The 18,589-nt window shown below is 54.6% G+C and overlaps 2 protein-coding genes across 4 annotated transcripts in view; both read left to right on the top strand.

Annotated features, from left to right (window-relative positions):
* The first annotated feature begins 28 nt into the window (after window positions 1-28).
* ZFAND2A (zinc finger AN1-type containing 2A) lies at window positions 29-8,956 on the top strand. Of its 3 annotated transcripts, none has more exons than XM_036313442.1 (5): window positions 80-263; window positions 1,945-2,052; window positions 5,417-5,511; window positions 6,384-6,512; window positions 8,636-8,956. In XM_036313442.1, exons 2-5 carry the CDS (start codon window positions 1,998-2,000, stop codon window positions 8,789-8,791), a joined length of 435 nt encoding a protein of 144 aa, XP_036169335.1. In that variant the 5' UTR covers window positions 80-263; window positions 1,945-1,997; the 3' UTR covers window positions 8,792-8,956. The 3 variants fall into 3 exon arrangements, with proteins under 3 accessions (XP_036169333.1, XP_036169335.1, XP_036169334.1); XM_036313441.1 differs by having other exon boundaries at window positions 82-263; window positions 1,954-2,052; XM_036313440.1 differs by lacking the exons at window positions 1,945-2,052; window positions 5,417-5,511 and having other exon boundaries at window positions 29-263.
* Window positions 8,957-12,674: 3,718 nt separating this feature from the next.
* Window positions 12,675-18,589, top strand: part of CUNH7orf50 (chromosome unknown C7orf50 homolog) — a 62,886-nt gene continuing 56,971 nt past the window's right edge. Inside the window, exons 1-2 of the mRNA XM_036315472.1 lie at window positions 12,675-12,757; window positions 17,742-17,880. Coding sequence (XP_036171365.1) covers window positions 12,675-12,757; window positions 17,742-17,880 — 222 coding nt within the window. The remainder of the gene's footprint in view (window positions 12,758-17,741; window positions 17,881-18,589) is intronic.

The raw sequence follows: 18,589 nt of genomic DNA, 5'->3' as shown, positions 1-18,589 counted from the left end.
TCTCCGGAGGCGTCGTCAGCGGGGTGCTCAGTAACGCGGGCGTCCTGGCGGTTCTCTGACGCGTCAGCCGTGAATAAATGGCAGGGACCTTGGGGTGGCGCGATGTCGCTCTCTCTCCCAGGCTCGGGCGGGCCGCGGTCGCTTCTGGGGCCCAGTTTCCCCCGTCCTTTTGGCCTTGGGCCGCGGAAGAGGACCACCCCGTTCCCCGGCTGCGCCACCTCCGGCTCGCCTCCGCGGCTGCGCCGGCCTTCGACGAGAGCCAGGTGCGGGGCCGGGGTCCAGGCTGGGGGCGGGGCTGGCGCTGGGCAGGAGCAGCGGGGCCGGGGTCCAGGGCTGAGGCCGGGGCCGGGGCCCGGGGTCCAGGCTGGGGGCGGGGCTGGCGCTGGGCAGGAGCAGCGGGGCCGGGGTCCAGGGCTGAGGCCGGGGCCGGGGCCGGGGTCCAGGCTGGGGGCGGGGCTGGCGCTGGGCAGGAGCAGCGGGGCCGGGGTCCAGGGCTGAGGCCGGGGCCGGGGTCCAGGCTGGGGGCGGGGCGCAGTGACCGCCGTCCGGGGCTGGGGCCGGGGTCCAGGCTTGGGGTGGGGCGCAGTGACCGCGGTCCAGGGCTGGAGCTGGGGCCGGGGTCCAGGCTGGGGGCGGGGCTGACGCTGGGCAGGAGCAGCGGGGCCGGGGTCCAGGGCTGAGGCCGGGGCCGGGGTCCGGGCTGGGGGCGGGGCTGACGCTGGGCAGGAGCAGCGGGGCCGGGGTCCAGGGCTGAGGCCGGGGCCGGGGTCCGGGCTGGGGGCGGGGCTGACGCTGGGCAGGAGCAGCGGGGCCGGGTCCAGGGCTGAGGCCGGGGCCGGGGTCCGGGCTGGGGGAGGGGCTGACGCTGGGCAGGAGCAGCGGGGCCGGGTCCAGGGCTGAGGCCGGGGCCGGGGTCCGGGCTGGGGGCGGGGCGCAGTGACCGCGGTCCAGGGCAGGGGCCGCAGCAGGGTTCCAGCCTGTGGGACGGATTAGCGCGCTAATGTTCCAGCAGGGCTACCCCGGGTCAGGCTCTCAAGCCCCTGCTGCGGTGTCCGGGACCGAGGTCGGAGCACCTCCAGGGTTGACAGTAGAGGACGGATCTGCGGTTGGGAACCGACCGTGCGGGGAGGGTTGCGGGAGCCCGGAAGAGCCGCGGCTCCGTGGCTTGGGTGCGGCGGTGAGGATGGCAGCAGAGGCCCTTTGGAGGGAGCGACCCTGCACCGACGCGAGGGGGCAGCATAGGAGACGCTCCCCGGAGGGACGGTCCGGAAGGCCGTCGGGGTTTGAGCTCTGGGAGGGACGAGAGTTCTCAGACCAGGCGGGGGCCGGTCCCCGAGGGCGCCTGGGGAGGCGCAGTCGCTTCTCCAGTTGTCTCCGTTTTCCACGGTGAGTCAACAGCTTGCCGCCTCCCTGATGAGCCCCAGATTGTCGTTAAGGAACAAGTTCTAAGTAAAACCCGATGCATAAGGGGAAGTCGTCACCTAGTGTGACTTAGCACCTGGTAACAGAGGGTTGTTTATGTCCCCAAGTGTATCCAGTAGAAGGAATTAATTGTGCCCTAAGCGCTACCGGGGCTGCAACTTCCACTGGCAGCCGCTAGATTGAAAATGGGAAGCCCTGCCCACACGAGTCAAACTTTGGTTTCGCTGAAATCCTGAATAGGGGTGAGCTCCACAAGACAGGAAGGGAAAGGACTGAAAAACTGCATCTCAATGGGCTTGATTCCAAATGAGCCGGTACTTGTGTCCCCCCCACCCCCCACCCCCATTTTTCTCTTTGTTGAAAGAAAAGAATTTGTGAATCTTTCCTCCCGAAGGGGCCCGGGCTGACGGGGACATTTATTAACGGTCCCTACAGAGCATATTTGCCTGCTCTCTTTAGCTGCAAGTTACAAATCCTGGTGGCCAGCACCAGCCGCCCATGCGCTCCTCCTAACGGTTCTAGTTCTCCTAGGTGCTGCTACACTCTGCCCTCTGTGTTCGGGACACTTTCTCCCCATGGAGTTCCCTGACTTGGGGAAGCATTGTGCAGAAGAGACCTGCAAGCAGCTAGGTAAGCACTTTTAAGAGATGTTAATAGGAAATGGGTATTTTGTTGGCTATTTTGTAGGGGAGAAATGGCCGCTATATTAGTTGCCAGGGCCAAGTGGATAGAAGTGAGAAGTGCGCTGCTGAAATACTCGTGATGGACTCTCCTTTGAAAAGATAGTTTTATAGGTTCCTCAGTGTTGCTGGCACTGTGAAGTTCGTGACCCCCCATTTTTTTCTCATGAGGAGTACCTCAAAGATGTATTTGACAGTCGGTCATAAAGAAGTTAGTGTAGGTGAATACCTGTTTATTATCCTATCCTATATAATTAAACCCTAATACGCAATCCACCAAACGGCAAATCGACCAGTCACTATGATGCGCACTGACCACCAGGGGCCAGACACTCAATGCAGGAGCTGCCCCCTGGTGGTCAGTGTACTCCCACAGGGAGAGCACTGCTCAGCCAGGAGCCAGGCTCATGGCTGGAGAGCACAACAATGATGGCAGGAGCCTCTCCCGCCTCCACAGCACTAAGAGCAGCCAGCCGAGCTGTAAGGAGCAGCTAGCAGGCGGGTGGTAAGGAGCGAGGGGTCCTGGACTGTGAGAGGTGCAGGCTGGGTTGAGGGACCCCCTGGTCCCACACAGTGTACAGATTTTGTGCACCGGGCCTCTAGTCCTATATAATAAAAGCCTAATATGCTATGTGTTCAGCCGTTGGTTCAACCAGTCACTATGACACACACTGATGACCAGGGGGCAGACACTCTGACCGGTAGGTTAGCTTCCTGCTGGGGTCTGGTTAATTGGGACTAGGCTAGATGATCCAGACACACCCTGGAGCCCTCCTGCAGTCCCTCCCCAGCCCCAATCGTGCAGCAGTGGGGTCCCTTGGCCTAGCCTGTGACCTCTTGCAATCCAGGACCCCTCGGGGGATGTCTGCAGGCCAGGCCAAGGGACTCCACTGGTGCACAAATCCAGGCACTGGGCCTCTAGTCTCTCTATATATAAAAGGCTAAGTGTCTGTCCGACTGGTTGCTGTGATGTGCACTGACCACCAGGGGGCATATGCTCAATGCAGGAGCTGCCATGACTCACATTGGCCATTTAAATATAATAAATGACACCACGGAGCTGATGCCAACAAACCAACACTCAGCTTCCCCCAAGTAGGACACAGGCCCCACCACCACCTCGGGGCAACACCCCACTGAATCACAATGCTGCCAAGACCCCATGGCATAAAGTACTGCCCATAGTCCAGCCCAGCCTGGAAGGGTTCACTGTGGGTGCCGGGTAATGATGTCACATAGCAACGCCCAGCTTCCTCTCCCTAGCAACTAACCTCCTTGCAGTTTCTTCAGCTCAGGAACATGACTTGCTTTATAGCCAGGTGCAGACATTTTACAATTTAACCAAATGTTTGTGAAGCGTTTTCCCGTGTCTCATCTCATTTGATCCTCACTGAAGTCCTGGAATAGGCAGATAGGAGACTCAGTGGAATCCTATTTTCTTTTCATTAGCCAGAAAATGGAGATTTAGAAAGTTTAGAAACTTGACCTGACTGAAAAGAATGATGGAACTTGAAAATGACTTCAGGTTTTCTCACTGTGCAGAATATAGTCAGACACGGCTGCAGTTAAATATTTTACCCTTGGTTCTCCCTGCGTGATCTACAATAATAACCTGCTTCGTGTTGATATTTCCTGCTGTGTTGCTGACAGTTACCTGGAAGAGAAGTTGGGGTGCTTCACTGGACTGGAAAAAGTTTAGCTGCATCAGAAAGCAGGTCTAATGAAGCAAGTTTGTATATATTAGAGGCCTGGTCCACGAATTCGTCCAAGGGACCCCACTGGTGCACCATCAGGGCTGGGGAGGAATGCGGGAGGGCTTCAGGGTCTGTCTGGTGCAGTCCCAATCAGCTGGACGCCAGCAGCAAGCTAACCTACCGGTCGACTGTCTGCCCCCTGGTGGTCAGTGCACATCATAGCGAGCAGTTGAGCAGCCTTAGCATATATCATTAGCATATTACGCTTTGGTTGGTTGAATGGCTGACCTGTCGACCCGCCACTTAGCATATTAGGCTTTTCTTATATAGAATAAAGCTCTCACTGGCACCAATCGTACACATGGGTTTCAATCTGTCATTGTCGATCGTGAATCTGGTTGACACTCCTACTACAAAGAAAGGGCGAATAGCAATATTAAAATATTTCTTCTAATTAATTTCCTTTCAATGTGCATGAATTCGTGCACCTGGACACTTGTTTAAAAATGAATGATGACTCGAGCACGCACAATACATATAAGTTCTTGGAATGGATATTATTGAAATCCCCTGTGAAATGATTTGTAACGGATATATTATTGAAGCTACCTTTGGAAATAGTATATCTATAGATAATAAAAATATATCTAAGCATGCGATTCTTTGTCCTAAAAATGAGCATGTTCATAAATTAAATGAAGAAATTTTGGATATACTCGATGGAGATTTTCACATCTATTTGAGTGCTGATTCCATCAATTCAATGGATGATGCTGAGAAGGAAAATTTTCCCATCGAATTTCTTAATAGTATTATTCCTTCGGGAATGCCGGGTCATAAGTTAAAATTGAAAGTAGACACAATCCTCATGCTACTGAGAAATCTTAATAGTAAATGGGGTCTTTGTAATGGTACTAGATTTATTATCAAAAGATTGCGACCTAACATAATCGAAGCTGAAGTATTAACAGGATCTGCAGAGGGAGAGGTTGTTCTCATTCCAAGAATTGATTTGTCCTCATCTGACACTGGCCTCTCATTTAAATTAATTCGAAGACAGTTTCCCGTGATGCCAGCGTTTGCGATGACAATTAATAAATCACCAGGGCAAAGTAGACAGAGTAGGAATATTCCTACCTGAACCTGCTTTCACACATGGTCAGTTACATGTTGCTTTCTCTCAAGTTTGAAGAGTGTATGACATTCAAATTGAAGTTGTAAATACTTGATCACAAGGGAAATGAGTCAAGCACTCTGAAAGTGTTTTTACTCTTAATGTGGTATACAGGGAGATATTAGAATAAGTTTAACAAATTTACAGTCATTGTTTTGATCAGTGTTTTTATATCGTTTTTGTTTTTATATCATCTCTTTGTTATATAATGTTATTGTTTATTAATCAATTTATATGTTATTTTCATATACATTTTACTAATTTTCTTTCATCTCTGACACTTCTATTATAGAGAAAGGGAGAATATCGATATTAAAATATTTCTTCTAATTAATTTCCTTTCCATGTGCACGAATCCGTGAACCAGACCACTAGTGATCTATAATTCTTTTGTTCTAGTCCTTAAATCACTTTACTATTTTGTATTGTTGTTGGGTTTTTTTTAGATTTTCTTCCATTGAAATGTGATGTATGTGAGCAAGATTTCTGTAAAGATCATTTTACCTACGCTGCACATAAATGTCCCTTTGCATACAAGAAGGTAATTTATCTATCATACTTTATTAGAAAGATTCTAGTTCTTACTCTTTAAAACTGTGCTGTCCAAGATAGACACTAGCCTCATAACTTGGTTAATGTCAGTGTCTTAGTCACACTGGCCCCGTTCCGGGTGTTGAGTAATCACAGGACAGTGATTGCTGTGCTCTGTTGGGTGGTGTGGATATGGAGCATCTCCGCCATTGCAGGACGTTCTGGACAGCACTGCCCTCGATGGACTTCTGCAGGCGGCGCCCGGCCTGGAGGCACTGTTTCTGGGCGGCACGGGGACTGCCTCGGAGAGCTCTCTTGGCACTCTGCTGCTTCGTCATGGGCAGCAGAAATGGGAATGACTTGGCGTCACATGCTTTGATCAGTGCTGGCTGGCATCTGAGCCGCCAGCGTATTCCAGGTCGAGAGGTGGGGGGAGGTGACTCACACACTCATGTTTACAGGCACTGATGACCAGGCCCAAGTGCTCCCTTCATTTGTTGACTTGACCTCGCCTGTCCCTAGGGAGGGTCTGCCTTGGAGATCAGTGGTAATGCTTTATTTCTTAGACTTGCTAGCTGGGGGAGCATTCCTGGGTGACTTTTCAGCTCAGCCCCAGACTGTAGGCCCCCGTGATTCTGGGATTACCTGTCACCTTCCGGATGTCAGTTGTCACCTCAGTGTTCTTACTGAGCGAAGTTTCCTCAGCTCCTGCCCAGGCTCGGAGGTGGCTTTGACCGTGTGAGGCGTTCAGCTGCTGGGAGCTGTGTTCTCACGGGTTGTTAGGCACCTGGCTGCCTTTTAGGCACTGCACCATCTTGCCTTTTTCTCATGTGAGTTTCAATGGCCTGAATCTGGAATGTCATCTTATGCTCATTATTTTAGGATGTTCAGGTCCCAGTGTGCCCGCTGTGTAACCGCCCAATCCCAGTGAAGAAGGGAGAGATCCCGGATGTGGTGGTTGGTGAGCACATGGACAGAGATTGTAGATGCCGTCCTGGGAAGAAGGAGAAGGTGAGGACCGGTTCCCTGTCAGCTCTGTGAGCGGGGATTTCCTTAGGGGAACGGCCAGTCATCACTCAAAATTCGTCCTGATAGTTTGTGTACTAACTGAAGCTCTAATAAAGTTGGTGTTGTGAGTGGCATAGGCTTTTACAGTCAAACACATTCTCTGAGTATTCGGGTCTATGTTAGGATTTGCTTTCTTTTTTTGTGTGTTAATCCTCACCTGAGGATATTTTTCCCCGTTGATTTTTAGAGAGTGTGGAAGGGAGGAAGGGGGCAGGGGGGAGAGAGAAACATTGATGTGAGAGGAACACATCAATTGGTTGCCTCCCACATGTGCCCCGATGTCCTGAGATTGAACCTGCAACCCAGCTACGTGCTGTTGACCAAGAGTCAAACCTGTGATCCTTTGGTGAGCAGGCCGGTGCTCTAACCACTGAGGCACTGGCCAGCACAGATTTGCTTTCTTTACGGGAACCTCACACTTTCTCCCACGGTGGAGAGTTAGTGTGGTTCTCGAGAGCCATTCTGTGAGTGCCTACTTCCCCCTAAGCACCTCCTGGGGAAGCGCAGGAGGAGGAAGCTGAGAGGACCAGCATGCTCGCTTGGCGGCCGAGCTGTTAATCAGTGTGACTTCACAGACTTGTGCCCCTGCGTATGGGGCGTGCAGCCGCGCCTCTCACCTCGCAGCCATGTGGTTCGTTTAGGGCAACTGTGTTTTCTCCAGGTGCGCACACTGTTAGATCTCGGGTTTGGCGGGTCTACCCATGGGTTTGGGCGTCACCTTTTACCACAGTGTGAGCTGAACATGGAGCTCCTGTCCCCATTCTGACTCCCACACATTCTCGCCCCGTCCCCCACCCTCCCAGGAAACCGGCTCTTGTTTAGCTTAAATCTCAGTTTCAGCCATGGATCCTTATGTGTAGTTACCAACTACCTTAACATGTCACATTAAATACACAGCAATTACAATTACAGTAAATAAATATAAGGCCCGTTAACTTCTGCCTCCTGTTTCTCCTCGAACCCGAGAGAACAACATCCCTGTGCCTTCCTGGCCCTCGCCGCTCCCTGCTCTCACTGTGCACTGCGAGCTCTGCCTCCCAGCCCTCAGGAAGGTCCCCTAAAGCAAAGGCCCACTAAGCGGGTGGCTCCGCCCAGACTTCCCACCTGCGTCCTTCCCTCCGCCTCATGTAGGGGTGGCTCCATGTTCTTCAGGAGCTCTTTGCTCCCCTACCTGCTGCCGACATCGGTGTTCTCTGGGGCCCAGCACCTGTGTCACACGCTCAGGTCACTTGAGGCAGCTCACACCTGTCCTTGTGGAGGGCTGCCCCCGGCTGCTGGACACCCCTCTTCACTGACATTCTTAACCTTCACAGACTCGGAAGTGTCTGGGGCTGTAGATAGATGGTCCTGCTCCCTTCCCCTGGTGGGGACGCTTCCATGTCTCCTGAGCCCCTGGAGCCAGCAGCCCTCTGAGACTGTGCATGATGTCATATGCTTGGCCTCCTTCCCTCCCATGTCCCCAGTCCCCACTCCCCACTCCCCCAGGTGTGTGTGTGTGTGTTTTCCTGAGAATACCTCTAATCACCCTACATGAATCCCCAACTAAACAGCTGCTTTTGTATTTATCACTTAAAACTTTGTCTCCTTAATTAGTAGTCATTGTTTTATAGTAAAACTAGAGGCCTGGTGCATGAAATTTGTGCACTTGGGGGGTGGGCCCTCAGACCGGCCTGTGCCCTCTTGCAGTCAGGGAGCCCTCAGGAGATGTCCCTCTCACATGGAGGCTGGAGAGGCTCCAGCCACCACCACTGTGCTCACCAGCCGTGAGCCTGGCTTCTGGCTGAGCGGTGCTCCCTATGGGAGCGCACTGACCACCTGGGGGCAGCTCCTGCGTTGAGTATCTACCCCCTGGTGGTCAGTGCACATCATCGCGACTGGTCGATCCACCGTTCAGTCGATTTGCATATTAGCTTTTTATTATATAGGATGTTTGAATAAAACCTTGACCTCTTCATTCCTAGTACCGAAAAACTGTTTCTAGGTAAATGTTAATGGTCTTACTATGGGGCTTGTTAAAGAATTGCTTATGGATGCAATTGAAATACTGAAGTAAATGGCTTTCTCAGGTTTTTACCTTCCGGTGCTCGAAAAAGGGGTGTAAGAAGAAAGAGATGCTGCCGGTGGCTTGTGACCAGTGTCATGGCAACTTCTGTATTCAACACAGACACCCTCTGGATCATAGCTGCACACACGGGAGCAGAGCCGTCAGCATCGGGGGGTGAGAAGTCCCAGCCGGGGTGCTGGCCTGACGCCTCCCCTGACGAGGGTAGAGCCAGCTTCCCGCCCGTGGAGGGCGGTGAGCAGCCTGGAGCGTTGTTCTCTGTCAAGTGGTGGATGCAGGAGTTTGCATGAATATAATCTTCATTAAAGTTGGATTCTAAATTAAAGTTGGAGTCTAGCTGTGTTGTTTCCTGGGGCGGCCGTAACAAAGAACCACTAACGGTGGCTCAAACAATAGGATTCCTCGTCTCAGTTCCAGTTCTGGAGGCTGAAGCTGAGATCAGGGTGTCAGGGCTGGTTCCCCTGGAGGTTCTGAGGGAGAGTCTGTGCCAGCCTCTCCCCTCGCTGCGTGGGCGCTGTCAGTCTTGGCGTCCGTGGCTTGTAGACATCAGCCCGGTGCTCTCCCTGTGCCCAATGTCCCCTTCTTATGAGCCCACCCCGCTCCACTGTGACTCAACACAATGACATCGGCAGCGGCCCTGCATCACACACTCATGCTCCGAGGGTTAGGACTTCAACCTGCCGTTTGGGGGACACAATGAGCCCACTCACTAGTGTTAACCAGAGGACTTCGTTGGGTCAGTAGAAGCTTCTGCCTAAACTTGCTGTGGAATAGAAATGGGAGTTCTTTTTTGGTTGCATTTGCTTGTTACACTCCCGGCTGTGGGCTCAGGTTGACTCTGCCCTAACTGCCTGTGGCTCCATGGGAAGCTGGGAAGGCCTTGGCTGACTGTGGGTCTAACCTTTCCATGCAGGTGTCCAGCTGTGAGAGCCTCTGAATCCGAACCGTCGGGCCCTTTGAATGCACTGCCACCCCGCTGGCTGGCTCAGCGACTCAGGCATTAGTCCAGATGGCACGCGCAGGTCTAGTGGCTTTTGGGGGGTGGGGGAGGGGGCAGGGCCCCAGGTTACAGGTGCAGCTGGCTCCCGAGCACCGAGCACCATGGTCCAGCAGCGACATTTGAGGGTTTCTGCAGCACCATGTTGGGCCGACGTGCGCTGCACCTTAGTTAACGGGGCACGGGTAAGAAGTAACTCGTTGTTCGTTCTCTCTCAGGTCGAAAGCGAGGCGATGACGCCTGGGTCTGCGCCAGCTGCAGAGGCTTGTTCGTGTGTCCCACTGCCCTTGTGGGGAACGTGGGTGCTCGGGCGCTTTCCTACTCCTCACGGCAAAGTCTGAAACGAACCTTCCCCAATGAGTACATAAGTCCTTCCGCGAGATAAGCAGTCCGAGGGCACTCCTACCCTCAGGTCGGGTACATTGCTCCACACCCTCCCTCCCTCCAAATGAAAGGAAGCGGCTTGAAGAGCAAGAGGCCGCCTGAGCCGGTCAGGGCGGCGCTGCCCGAGCTGTTTGTCAGGCCCTGACTCTGAAGAAGCTTCACCACCTAAACAGCAGAGAGGTGGTCGCACTTTGGCTTCCTCGTGGGGCTTCGGTAGTGATGTGGCCATCAGCTCAGGAAAGGGGGCGGCCCCACCCACCACCCACTCCCCTGAGAGTCTGTGACCGCACTGACCCCAAGCGGGACTGAGACTGGAACCTCAGTGCGTGGCAAGAGCTCTCTCCTGAGACCTGGAGTGTTAGGAAGCGGGGGACAGTGCTGTCCGAGTTAGCCCACCGGTCACCCAGCCGTGCACTCAGACACACGCTGGCCTGGGCTAGCAGATCCACGCAGCCACTCCTCTGGGCTCACAGCCCAGAAGGTGAGGAGGAGGGGCTTGCATTCAGTCCGATGTACAAGTGGGTGCTCTTGTGGGGTGTGTTCCAAATGTGTCAGAATCGCCCAGAGGCGCTGTTAGAGCAGTGCAGGCCCCACCCCAGAGTGTGATTCTGGGGGCCTGGGTGGACCCTGAGAATTCTCGCAGCTGGAGACCTGCACGGAAAGGTTAGACCCAACAAGTCCCCGGGTGATGCTGCCGCATCGGAGCTGCTGTGGTCACAGCCCATGCAGAGCACGCGGAAGGCCCCAGCGCAGCAGGCACTGAGCTCTGGCTCTGTTCAGCGTTAGAGCCATTGACCTGATCCAGTTAGGAAAGTTGTAAGTCTGTTGGTAACTTGGGATGTGAACTGCACTTTATGAACTGTAAGCCATGAAATCTGAATATAGATCAGGTCTTTCTCATGAAAATTTCTGTCCAAGTTGAGAATAAAACGCTGGTTTTGAAAGCAATACCAAAAATTTTCAAAGTAAAATATCTCACTTAAAAACAGCTACATGTTGAAATGTATTTTGGATATGATGGATTAAATGAAATATAAAAGTTTTTTCACTGGTTTCCATTTTTATTTTTAACTGGTTACCAGCGAGACATTTTAGAAACAGGTGGGTGGCTTGCATTCAGTCTGTTAGACAACGCTGCTCCAGATCCTCACACTAAAGGAGAAAACCCACACCGTATCAGGAAGAATCGTCCTCTGCCTCTGGTCTGCTTCTGCCTGCAGGTGGGGTTGGGGTGTCAGTGTCGCGGGAGCTCCAAGCACCCTGTGTCCTCGTGCAGGTGGCTCCAAGGGTGTGCAAGGCCAGGAGAGCAGGAGCCCCTGCTCCCTGTCCCTCCACAGCACTGAGCCCTCGCTCTGTTCCTTGCATCCACAAGTTCTTGTCACTCACAAGTACCAAGGCCCTGGTCTGCCTGCCTTCCCAGCCTGTCATGAGCATCCACGAGAGCTAAGGTGCCACTGAGTGGCTCTGGACAGGGCATGAGGTTGCATGGGGCGGTGTGTCAAATGGATAAGCCACATCGCACTGTACACTTCCACAGAGGGCCAGCATTCATATTCGTTGGAAGTTGGGGGAATGAATCGCTTTAGTGTCAGGAGTCTGCGTGCATTGTTGAGTGAAGCCGGAGCAGTAGGTCGGTGCTCCGTCTCTGCCCAGGGCAGGAAGCTATGTTTTTTTCCCGTGGAGTCGTAAAGCCCAGTGGGAGAAGTTTTTTTGTGTGTTGTTTTTTTTAAAAAAATATATTGATTTGAGAGAGGGAGAGAGAGAAATATCAATGATGAGAGAGAATTATTGATTGGCTGCCTCCTGCATGACCCCTGTAGGGGATGGAGCCGGCAACCCCGGATATGACGGGAATCAAACCCAGGACCCTCAGTCCACAGGCAACACTCTACCCACTGAGCCAAACCGGCTAGGGCCCAGTGGGAGCAGTGTGAATAGCTTTCCTTAGTCATTAAAATGGGACACGCTCATACCTGTGGCCCAGAAATTCTGAGTATGTGTCTTGCAGAGACATCCCTGCACATTCCTGTCCAGCTGTCACCCCCTCCCCCTTTGCAGTTCCCACCTTAGCAGTGGGCCACACAAGCGATCTTCCTTTCCTCCCATTCTCAAAGTGTCTGGACTGTTAAATATTTCTAAAAACCCAATGAACGAACGAGGACTTAACTCGGGTATCTACAATCCAGATGTTCAGTTTTTCCAGCTTCGATTCAGATACTAATCTGAATTTACAACACTCTTGCAGATACGGCTCTACTGCATTTGAAACCTTCACACACGTGTAATGTTGGTGACATTTAAACATTATACAGTTTAAATTACAGCATTTACAATTTATATACATTTATAATGTCTGAGACGAATGCCCGTGGACCACAACAGGCGTCGTTCATTCATTTAAGTCCAAGGGACCCAGCACCCGGCGGCCTCCCAGCCCGAGCCGCCGAGCCCCAGGCCAGAGGCCGCGGAGTGGGGCCCAAACCCACCGCCGCACACGGCCGGGGTGGGGGTGGGGGTCGGGGTAGGGGGGTTGCCTGGCAACTGGCGGCTCCCAGCGACTTGCGGCGTCCAGAGATGACGCTACCGGCCCGCGCCCAGCCCCGCCCCCTGGCGGCCGCCGCTTGCTATTGGTCGGCCGAGAGACGGAGGCGGGTCTCGTCCAATGGGCGGCGCCGCTCTGGAGGGCGGGACGGCGTTACCTGGGCGCTGGGTCTGCCGGAAGCCGGCGTCGGCGGCCACGCGCAGGTAGGCGAGCGCGGCGGAGTCTCCGAGTCGGGGTGGCCGCCGCGTGGGGGCGCGGGCCGCGAGCGGTGCTGCGGGGGCGGCGGCAGAGCCAGGCGCGGGGCCTTGGCGGCCTCGGGGCGGCCGTGCGGACCGCGGACACTGGGCCCCCGCCGCCTCGGACTTTCTGTCACGGCGCTTCTCGGGGCTCCTCCCGGGGGGACGGCCCGGTGCCCTTGCCGGCCGGAGCCGGGGCTGGGGGGTCGGAGAGGCCGGAGCAGCTGGGACACAGCGCGCGGCGGTGGCGGAGCGCCCGGGGCAGCGCGCGGGCGGGGAGGACGCCGCCTTCTCCACGCGCGGCGGGAGCCGGGGGTCTTCCCGCGAGGGAGGCGGAACCTGACCCGCGGTGAGTGACGCACCGGCGCCCGGGGCCCTGCCCGTAGGGGTGTGGGGTCGCTGGAGATGGTGGCATTTTTAAAAAATGTAATTTGTTGAATTCATAGAGGAGGGGAGAGAGTGACAGAAACACCAGTGAGAGAAAAACACGCCCTCCACTGGTCCAGCGCAGGCGGGCACGTGCCTGACCGGGAATCGAACCCGTGACCTCCTGGTTCACAGGTGGAGGCTCAACCACTGAGCACGCCGGCCGGGCTCAGGCATCCTTTCAGCGGTTCTCAACCTTCCAATGCCGCGACCCTTTAGTACAGCTCCTCATGTTGCGGTGACCCCCAATTTCATGGTCACAAATCGAACATCATCAAAGCATAGTGATTCATCACAAAAACAATATGTAATTATATGTGTGTTTTCCGATGGTCTTAGGCGACCCCGGTGAAAGGGTCGTTGGACCCCCAGGTTGAGAACCGCTGCTTAGGTCCTCCGGAAGTTTGGTAGGACCAGGTCGCGACCAGGCTGCGGCCGGGCTGCTAGGAGCTGTGTGCGCGTTTTGTTCCGGTCTTGCGGCCGAGGCGGAGGTCTAGGGGCGAGTCGGGCGGAGGGAGGCTCTGTTAGCACCTGGGGTCGCCGGGGATGCGAGGAGAGAGCGCTTTTCGCTTTTGGTGCCGGTTGGGGCGGGTGCGAGTGGCCGCTCCTGAGGTCTCTCCGGGGAAGGAAGCAAACGCGAGAGCCGTGTGAGGTGTGGGGCCTGGTGGTGGTTGACTCGTGGGCAGGGGAGGAAGAGGGTGCAGGAGGCGGGGTGGGCCCCAGCGCCCGAGAGCAGCATTTGGCCTTGTGGGAGCCTGCAGTTTCCATGGCAACGGGAGAAGGGCAGGTCCCAGGACCTAGGAGCTTGTGGCAGTCGGTGATAGGGAGTTAAGGCCTTCCGCTGAGAAGGGGGACGGGCCGGGGGTGGGGGGGCGACTTTGGAGCTGGAGAGGTCAGGAGAGGTGCGAGCAGGCCGGGTTCCTGGCCAGTGGCTGCAGTTGGGAGAAGCGGGGGAATACCTGGGTGAGGCTGGGGAGACCCGCCAGCCTGGTCCTTGGGGCCTCCAGCCGCCGGCGCAGGTCGCGGAGTCGGGGTTTTGCCCGAGAAGGAGCTGAGTGCCTGCGAGGCCGAGATTGAAATGATGGACGTGGGCATGCGGCTGTGGAAGTGGAATGAGGAGGGCGAGGCGGCTTGCGGAAGTGGTGAGCTGGAAGAGCGAGAGATGGGGGTGGGCTTGGTGGGTGGGGTGCTTGTCATCACAGGGTTTAGAGCTTGGCTGGGAGGGGAGCAGAGGGCAGACGTGGGAGGCCATGCGTGTAGGTGGGCAAGTCCGAACTGGAATGGTCCTGCATCCAAGTGGGCAGAGCACAGCCACCGCCCTGGGCCCTGGGACTGGCCTCCTAGACCTAGAGGACGGTGGGGCCCAGACCCTCCCTCGGGGGCCTCTGCCCTGGGAGTTGGGAGGTGCCCTTCCTCGTTACAAAGCGGCTGACCGTTTCCTATCCCACCGGCCGCGAGAGGGAGCTCTGGGTCCTCCGCATCCTCCATCCTCCGCGTCTGACTAGCCGGCCCAGCGACTCAAGTGGCCTGGCCTGTGATTGGCACTTCCCGAATGACGGTGGTGTTGAGCATCGGTCCGTGTGCTTATTGGCCATTGTGTCGCTTAGGGAAATTTTATATTCAAATCTCTTTGCCCATTTTTAAATAAGGCTATTTGTCTTTGTCTCTTTTTTTTTTTTTTTTGCTGAGTTGCAAGAGTTCTGACACATTCTGGGTACAAGTCTCCGGTCAGATATAAGCCTTACGTGCATTTCCTCCAATCCCGTATGTAGGCGCCCCTTTATTTTCCTGTGTCATTTGCAGCACAAGCCTTTTTAATTCTGACCAGTCGCTTGCCTGTGTTTTCCTTGGCTGCTTGCGTTGTTGGTGTCGCAGCTAAGAAGCTGCCGTCCAGGCCACGAAGCGCTGCGCCTGGGTTTTCCTTTGAGACTGTTGTTCGGCTCACGTTGAGGTGTTCGCCTTTTTTGAGTGAGCTCTGTGGGGTGTGAGGGGTCCCACTCCGTCCGCTTGCATGTGGACGCCCAGTTGTCCCCGCTCCGCTGTGGACGAGGCTGCTCTTTCCCAGCGAACGGTCTCAGCCCCTTGTCGAAGCGCATTAACTGAAGGTGGAAGGAAATGGAGTTTTCTATACAAACATTGTCTCAGATTCATGAGTTGCCATCTCTTGGAACTATTAAAAGAAACCTTTTTATAATGTGGGAGCCTTTTCCCCCTTTTAGCAAATAGACTTGGTGGTTAAACTTTTTAATGATAACTTACAGAATGAATATAGATTTAACTTAACGTTTATGGTAACTGTTATATAAATATTTGCTAAACCAGTGGTTCTCAACCTTCTGGCCCTTTAAATACAGTTCCTCATGTGGTGACCCAACCATAACATTATTTTCGTGGCTACTTCATCACTGTCCTGTTGCTACTGTTATGAATCGTCATGTAAATACCTGACATGCAGGGTGGTCTTAGGCGACCCCTGTGAAAGGGTCGTGTGACCGCCAAAGGGGCCGCGACCCACAGGCTGAGAACCGCTGGGCTAAACTTTTCTTATTTCTTCAACAAGGTAATTGGCCGGCAGAGTTCTTTGTCTTTTCAAAGCCCCTTTGTCAACAGTCTCGTATTCTTTCCAGATTTCTTATCACAGTGCTAATGATGCTTTTCACGTATAGAGCCTTGAGAAAAGCAAGATAAAACTGGGCTGTAAAAAAATAGTTCCTTGTAACCCCACCCCTTAGGCAAAGGTTTTGTTGATGTCCACAGACATTTTCATAGCTAGGGGAATATATATACACAAATGGAGCTTTCTCTGTTGTTATGTCAGCATTTTCTTAAAAACAAAATTGGACAGTGGTACTACATTTTTCATCCTATATCTGTAATGTGTTCTCATTTATTATGATTTTTAAAAAATGTTTTTATTGATTTCAGAGAGAGGAACGGAGAGGAAGAGAGATAGAAATATCCTTGATGAGAGAGAATCTTGATTGGCTGCCTGCTGCCCTACCCTGCCGGTGGACGCTCACCCACTGAGCCACACGGCCTGGCTGTTGTGATTTTTGAATGGATTCCATTGCACTGGTTGATCCTGATTGACGTATTCAGTCCCTTGTTGCTCTGTGATGGAGATATTTCCACTAAGGAGGAAGTGCCGGGAAATGCACGCGTGTGTCTGCAGGCTGGTCACCCTGTGGTCGCAGCTCTAGGAGCGCCTGTCCCCTGCGTCACGATGCCCACGTGGCAGCGTCTGGGCAAAATGCTGCTCTGCCGGTGGGGGGGAGGGGCCTTCTTCCTGCTCTGCGCCGCCCCCCCCCCCCCCCCCCCCCCCCCCCCCCCCCCCCCCCGCACCAGCAGCTGGAGTTGGTTCCGTTCCTGCTTCTCCTTCCGAAAATCAGCCTGGTCCCTTCATACGTCCCCGCTCAGAGGTCCTGAGCCTCCACCGTTCCTCTGGGTTCCCCAGGCCGTGGCCCCACGAAGGCGCCTGGATTAGAACCCGTGGGCTTTTCTCTGTTCTTGCGCGTGGAGCTCGGTCCTGTGGAGCTGGAGAAAGCAGGTGCCCCGGCTCCCATGCAGCCCTCGCCACATGTCAGCCCCTTATTGGCCCAGGGGCTGCTGCTTCCTCGCACCAAGGAGCCATCGCCGGTGCAGCACGGGCCCCACGTGTGAGCAGCCCAGTGCTCTGGTGCGAGTCAGTGTCATAGCAGGAAATAAAAATAACCCCAAATGGTCAGTAATCGGGGAATAGACACGTTTTTGTAATTTGCACTTTTAGAAAATTTTGATAGTCATTAAAATGATATTTCTCTTGCCCTAGCTGGTTTCCTGAGTGGTTAGAGCATCGGCCCTTGGACTGAGGGTCGCAGGTTTGATTCTGGTCAAGAGCCTCGGTCCCAGGCTTGATCTCCGGCCCCGGTCGAGGTGCATGTGGGAGGCAACCAGTCGATGTGTTGGGCCTTTTCTCTTAATGTTAAAAAGCTTCGTGTTCGTGTTTAGTTAGAAATACAGAATACAGCCCAGCCCATGTGGGTCGGTTGGTTGAGCATCATCCCATGCGCCAGGAGGTCGCGGTTCCATCCCGGTCAGGGCACGTGCCGGATGGTAGGCTCGGGCGTGCAGGCGGCGGCCCGTGGATGCTTCTCCTTGCTTCCATCTCTCCCTCCCTTCCTCTCTGAGAAGTCAATTAAAAAACACAAACATACAAAAAAAGAAATACAGAATATAGACAGGGTGGGGAAATTAGATTTACAGCTGTGAGTAAGCGAAACAGTGTATTCTTGTGTTATTATTTAGTAATTATTGTATCATTTTTCATACGAAGAACTGTAAACCTACTCTTGCCGACCCTGCCTGTTAAAACCTCAGAAAAGAGAAAGGCATCCACCACATGGTTGGGTTGGTTGTCGGAGGCGATGACGCTGGGCGATTGGCCTCCGGTCACGTTTACACGTGCTCCGTGCTCCCTGAAACACCTTTGTGCTTCACATGGGAGCACGTACAAGCATGGCCCTTCCCGTCTGCTTTCCTGGGGCAGGATGGCCGCGCCGAAGAGGAAAGCTCCTGGGACGCCTGGCGCGCCAGAGAAGAAGAACAGGAAGTTGAAGAAGGCGCTGGCAGCAGAGAAACCGCCGGCACCCGCAGCCCCGCAGGGCTCCACGGACACCCGTCCTGAGGTAGGTGCAGCTCACGCGGCCTCGCCGTGGCCTAACCTGGAGGGACGGGTCGGGCCGTGCTGCTGGCATCTGGATGGCGCGGAGGATGGCACTGGGACGTGTGGGCATGTCCAGGGTCCTCCGGACGCACTTCGGACAGACAGGAATCTCAGTCACTCTCAGGTGGGAACACCATGACTGTCCCTCAGCCACCAGATCTGTGTTTCCAGGGGATTTTGATGGCTCCACGGAGGCGCCAGGTGGTGAGGGCTGGAGCGGGGCCCTTGGGCTGTGCACAGGGACCAGGGTGGCCCGGCGGCCAGGGAACCTGTGTGTAGGAATTCATGTCTGAAAGTGTCTCATCTTAGCAGTGTAATCCCGCCGCAGAAAATGTGTGCCCGTGTCTATTACCACCACGTTCTGAGTGAGATTTTGCTCCTGGTGTGCAGTGGTCAGAGCAGTGGGAGATGCAGAATCAGTCACGTGAAGGCAGGTTTGCAGATGGAGTCACGCCGTGCTGAGAAGGGTGGGCGGGGTAACCTCGCGTGAGCCAGTGCAGTGCCATGTGGTCCCGCCTCGTGTCAGTGATCTGATCCCATGAACTGAACAGCTGAACGCTCTGGCGTGGCCACGGGCTGCTCCCTGACTCCTGGCCGGCAGGTTAACCGGTAGAGACCTGCCGTCACACAGCTGGCGAGGCCGCCTCCAGCTCCCTCGGAAGGAAGGCTGG

Source organism: Myotis myotis, unplaced genomic scaffold, assembly GCF_014108235.1.
Source record: "Myotis myotis isolate mMyoMyo1 unplaced genomic scaffold, mMyoMyo1.p scaffold_m19_p_6, whole genome shotgun sequence".
Classification (NCBI taxonomy): Eukaryota; Metazoa; Chordata; class Mammalia; order Chiroptera; family Vespertilionidae; genus Myotis; species Myotis myotis.
This window is presented reverse-complemented; position numbering and strand designations above follow the sequence as displayed.

Bases quoted from the DNA above. Each gene is read 5' to 3' on its own strand.
- ZFAND2A (XM_036313440.1), top strand. From the start codon at position 78: ATGGCAGGGACCTTGGGGTGGCGCGATGTCGCTCTCTCTCCCAGGCTC. The intron at 264-6,383 runs GTGCGGGGCCGG...TCATTATTTTAG, and splicing joins CGGCCTTCGACGAGAGCCAG to GATGTTCAGGTCCCAGTGTG. The intron at 6,513-8,635 runs GTGAGGACCGGT...TGGCTTTCTCAG, and splicing joins GTCCTGGGAAGAAGGAGAAG to GTTTTTACCTTCCGGTGCTC.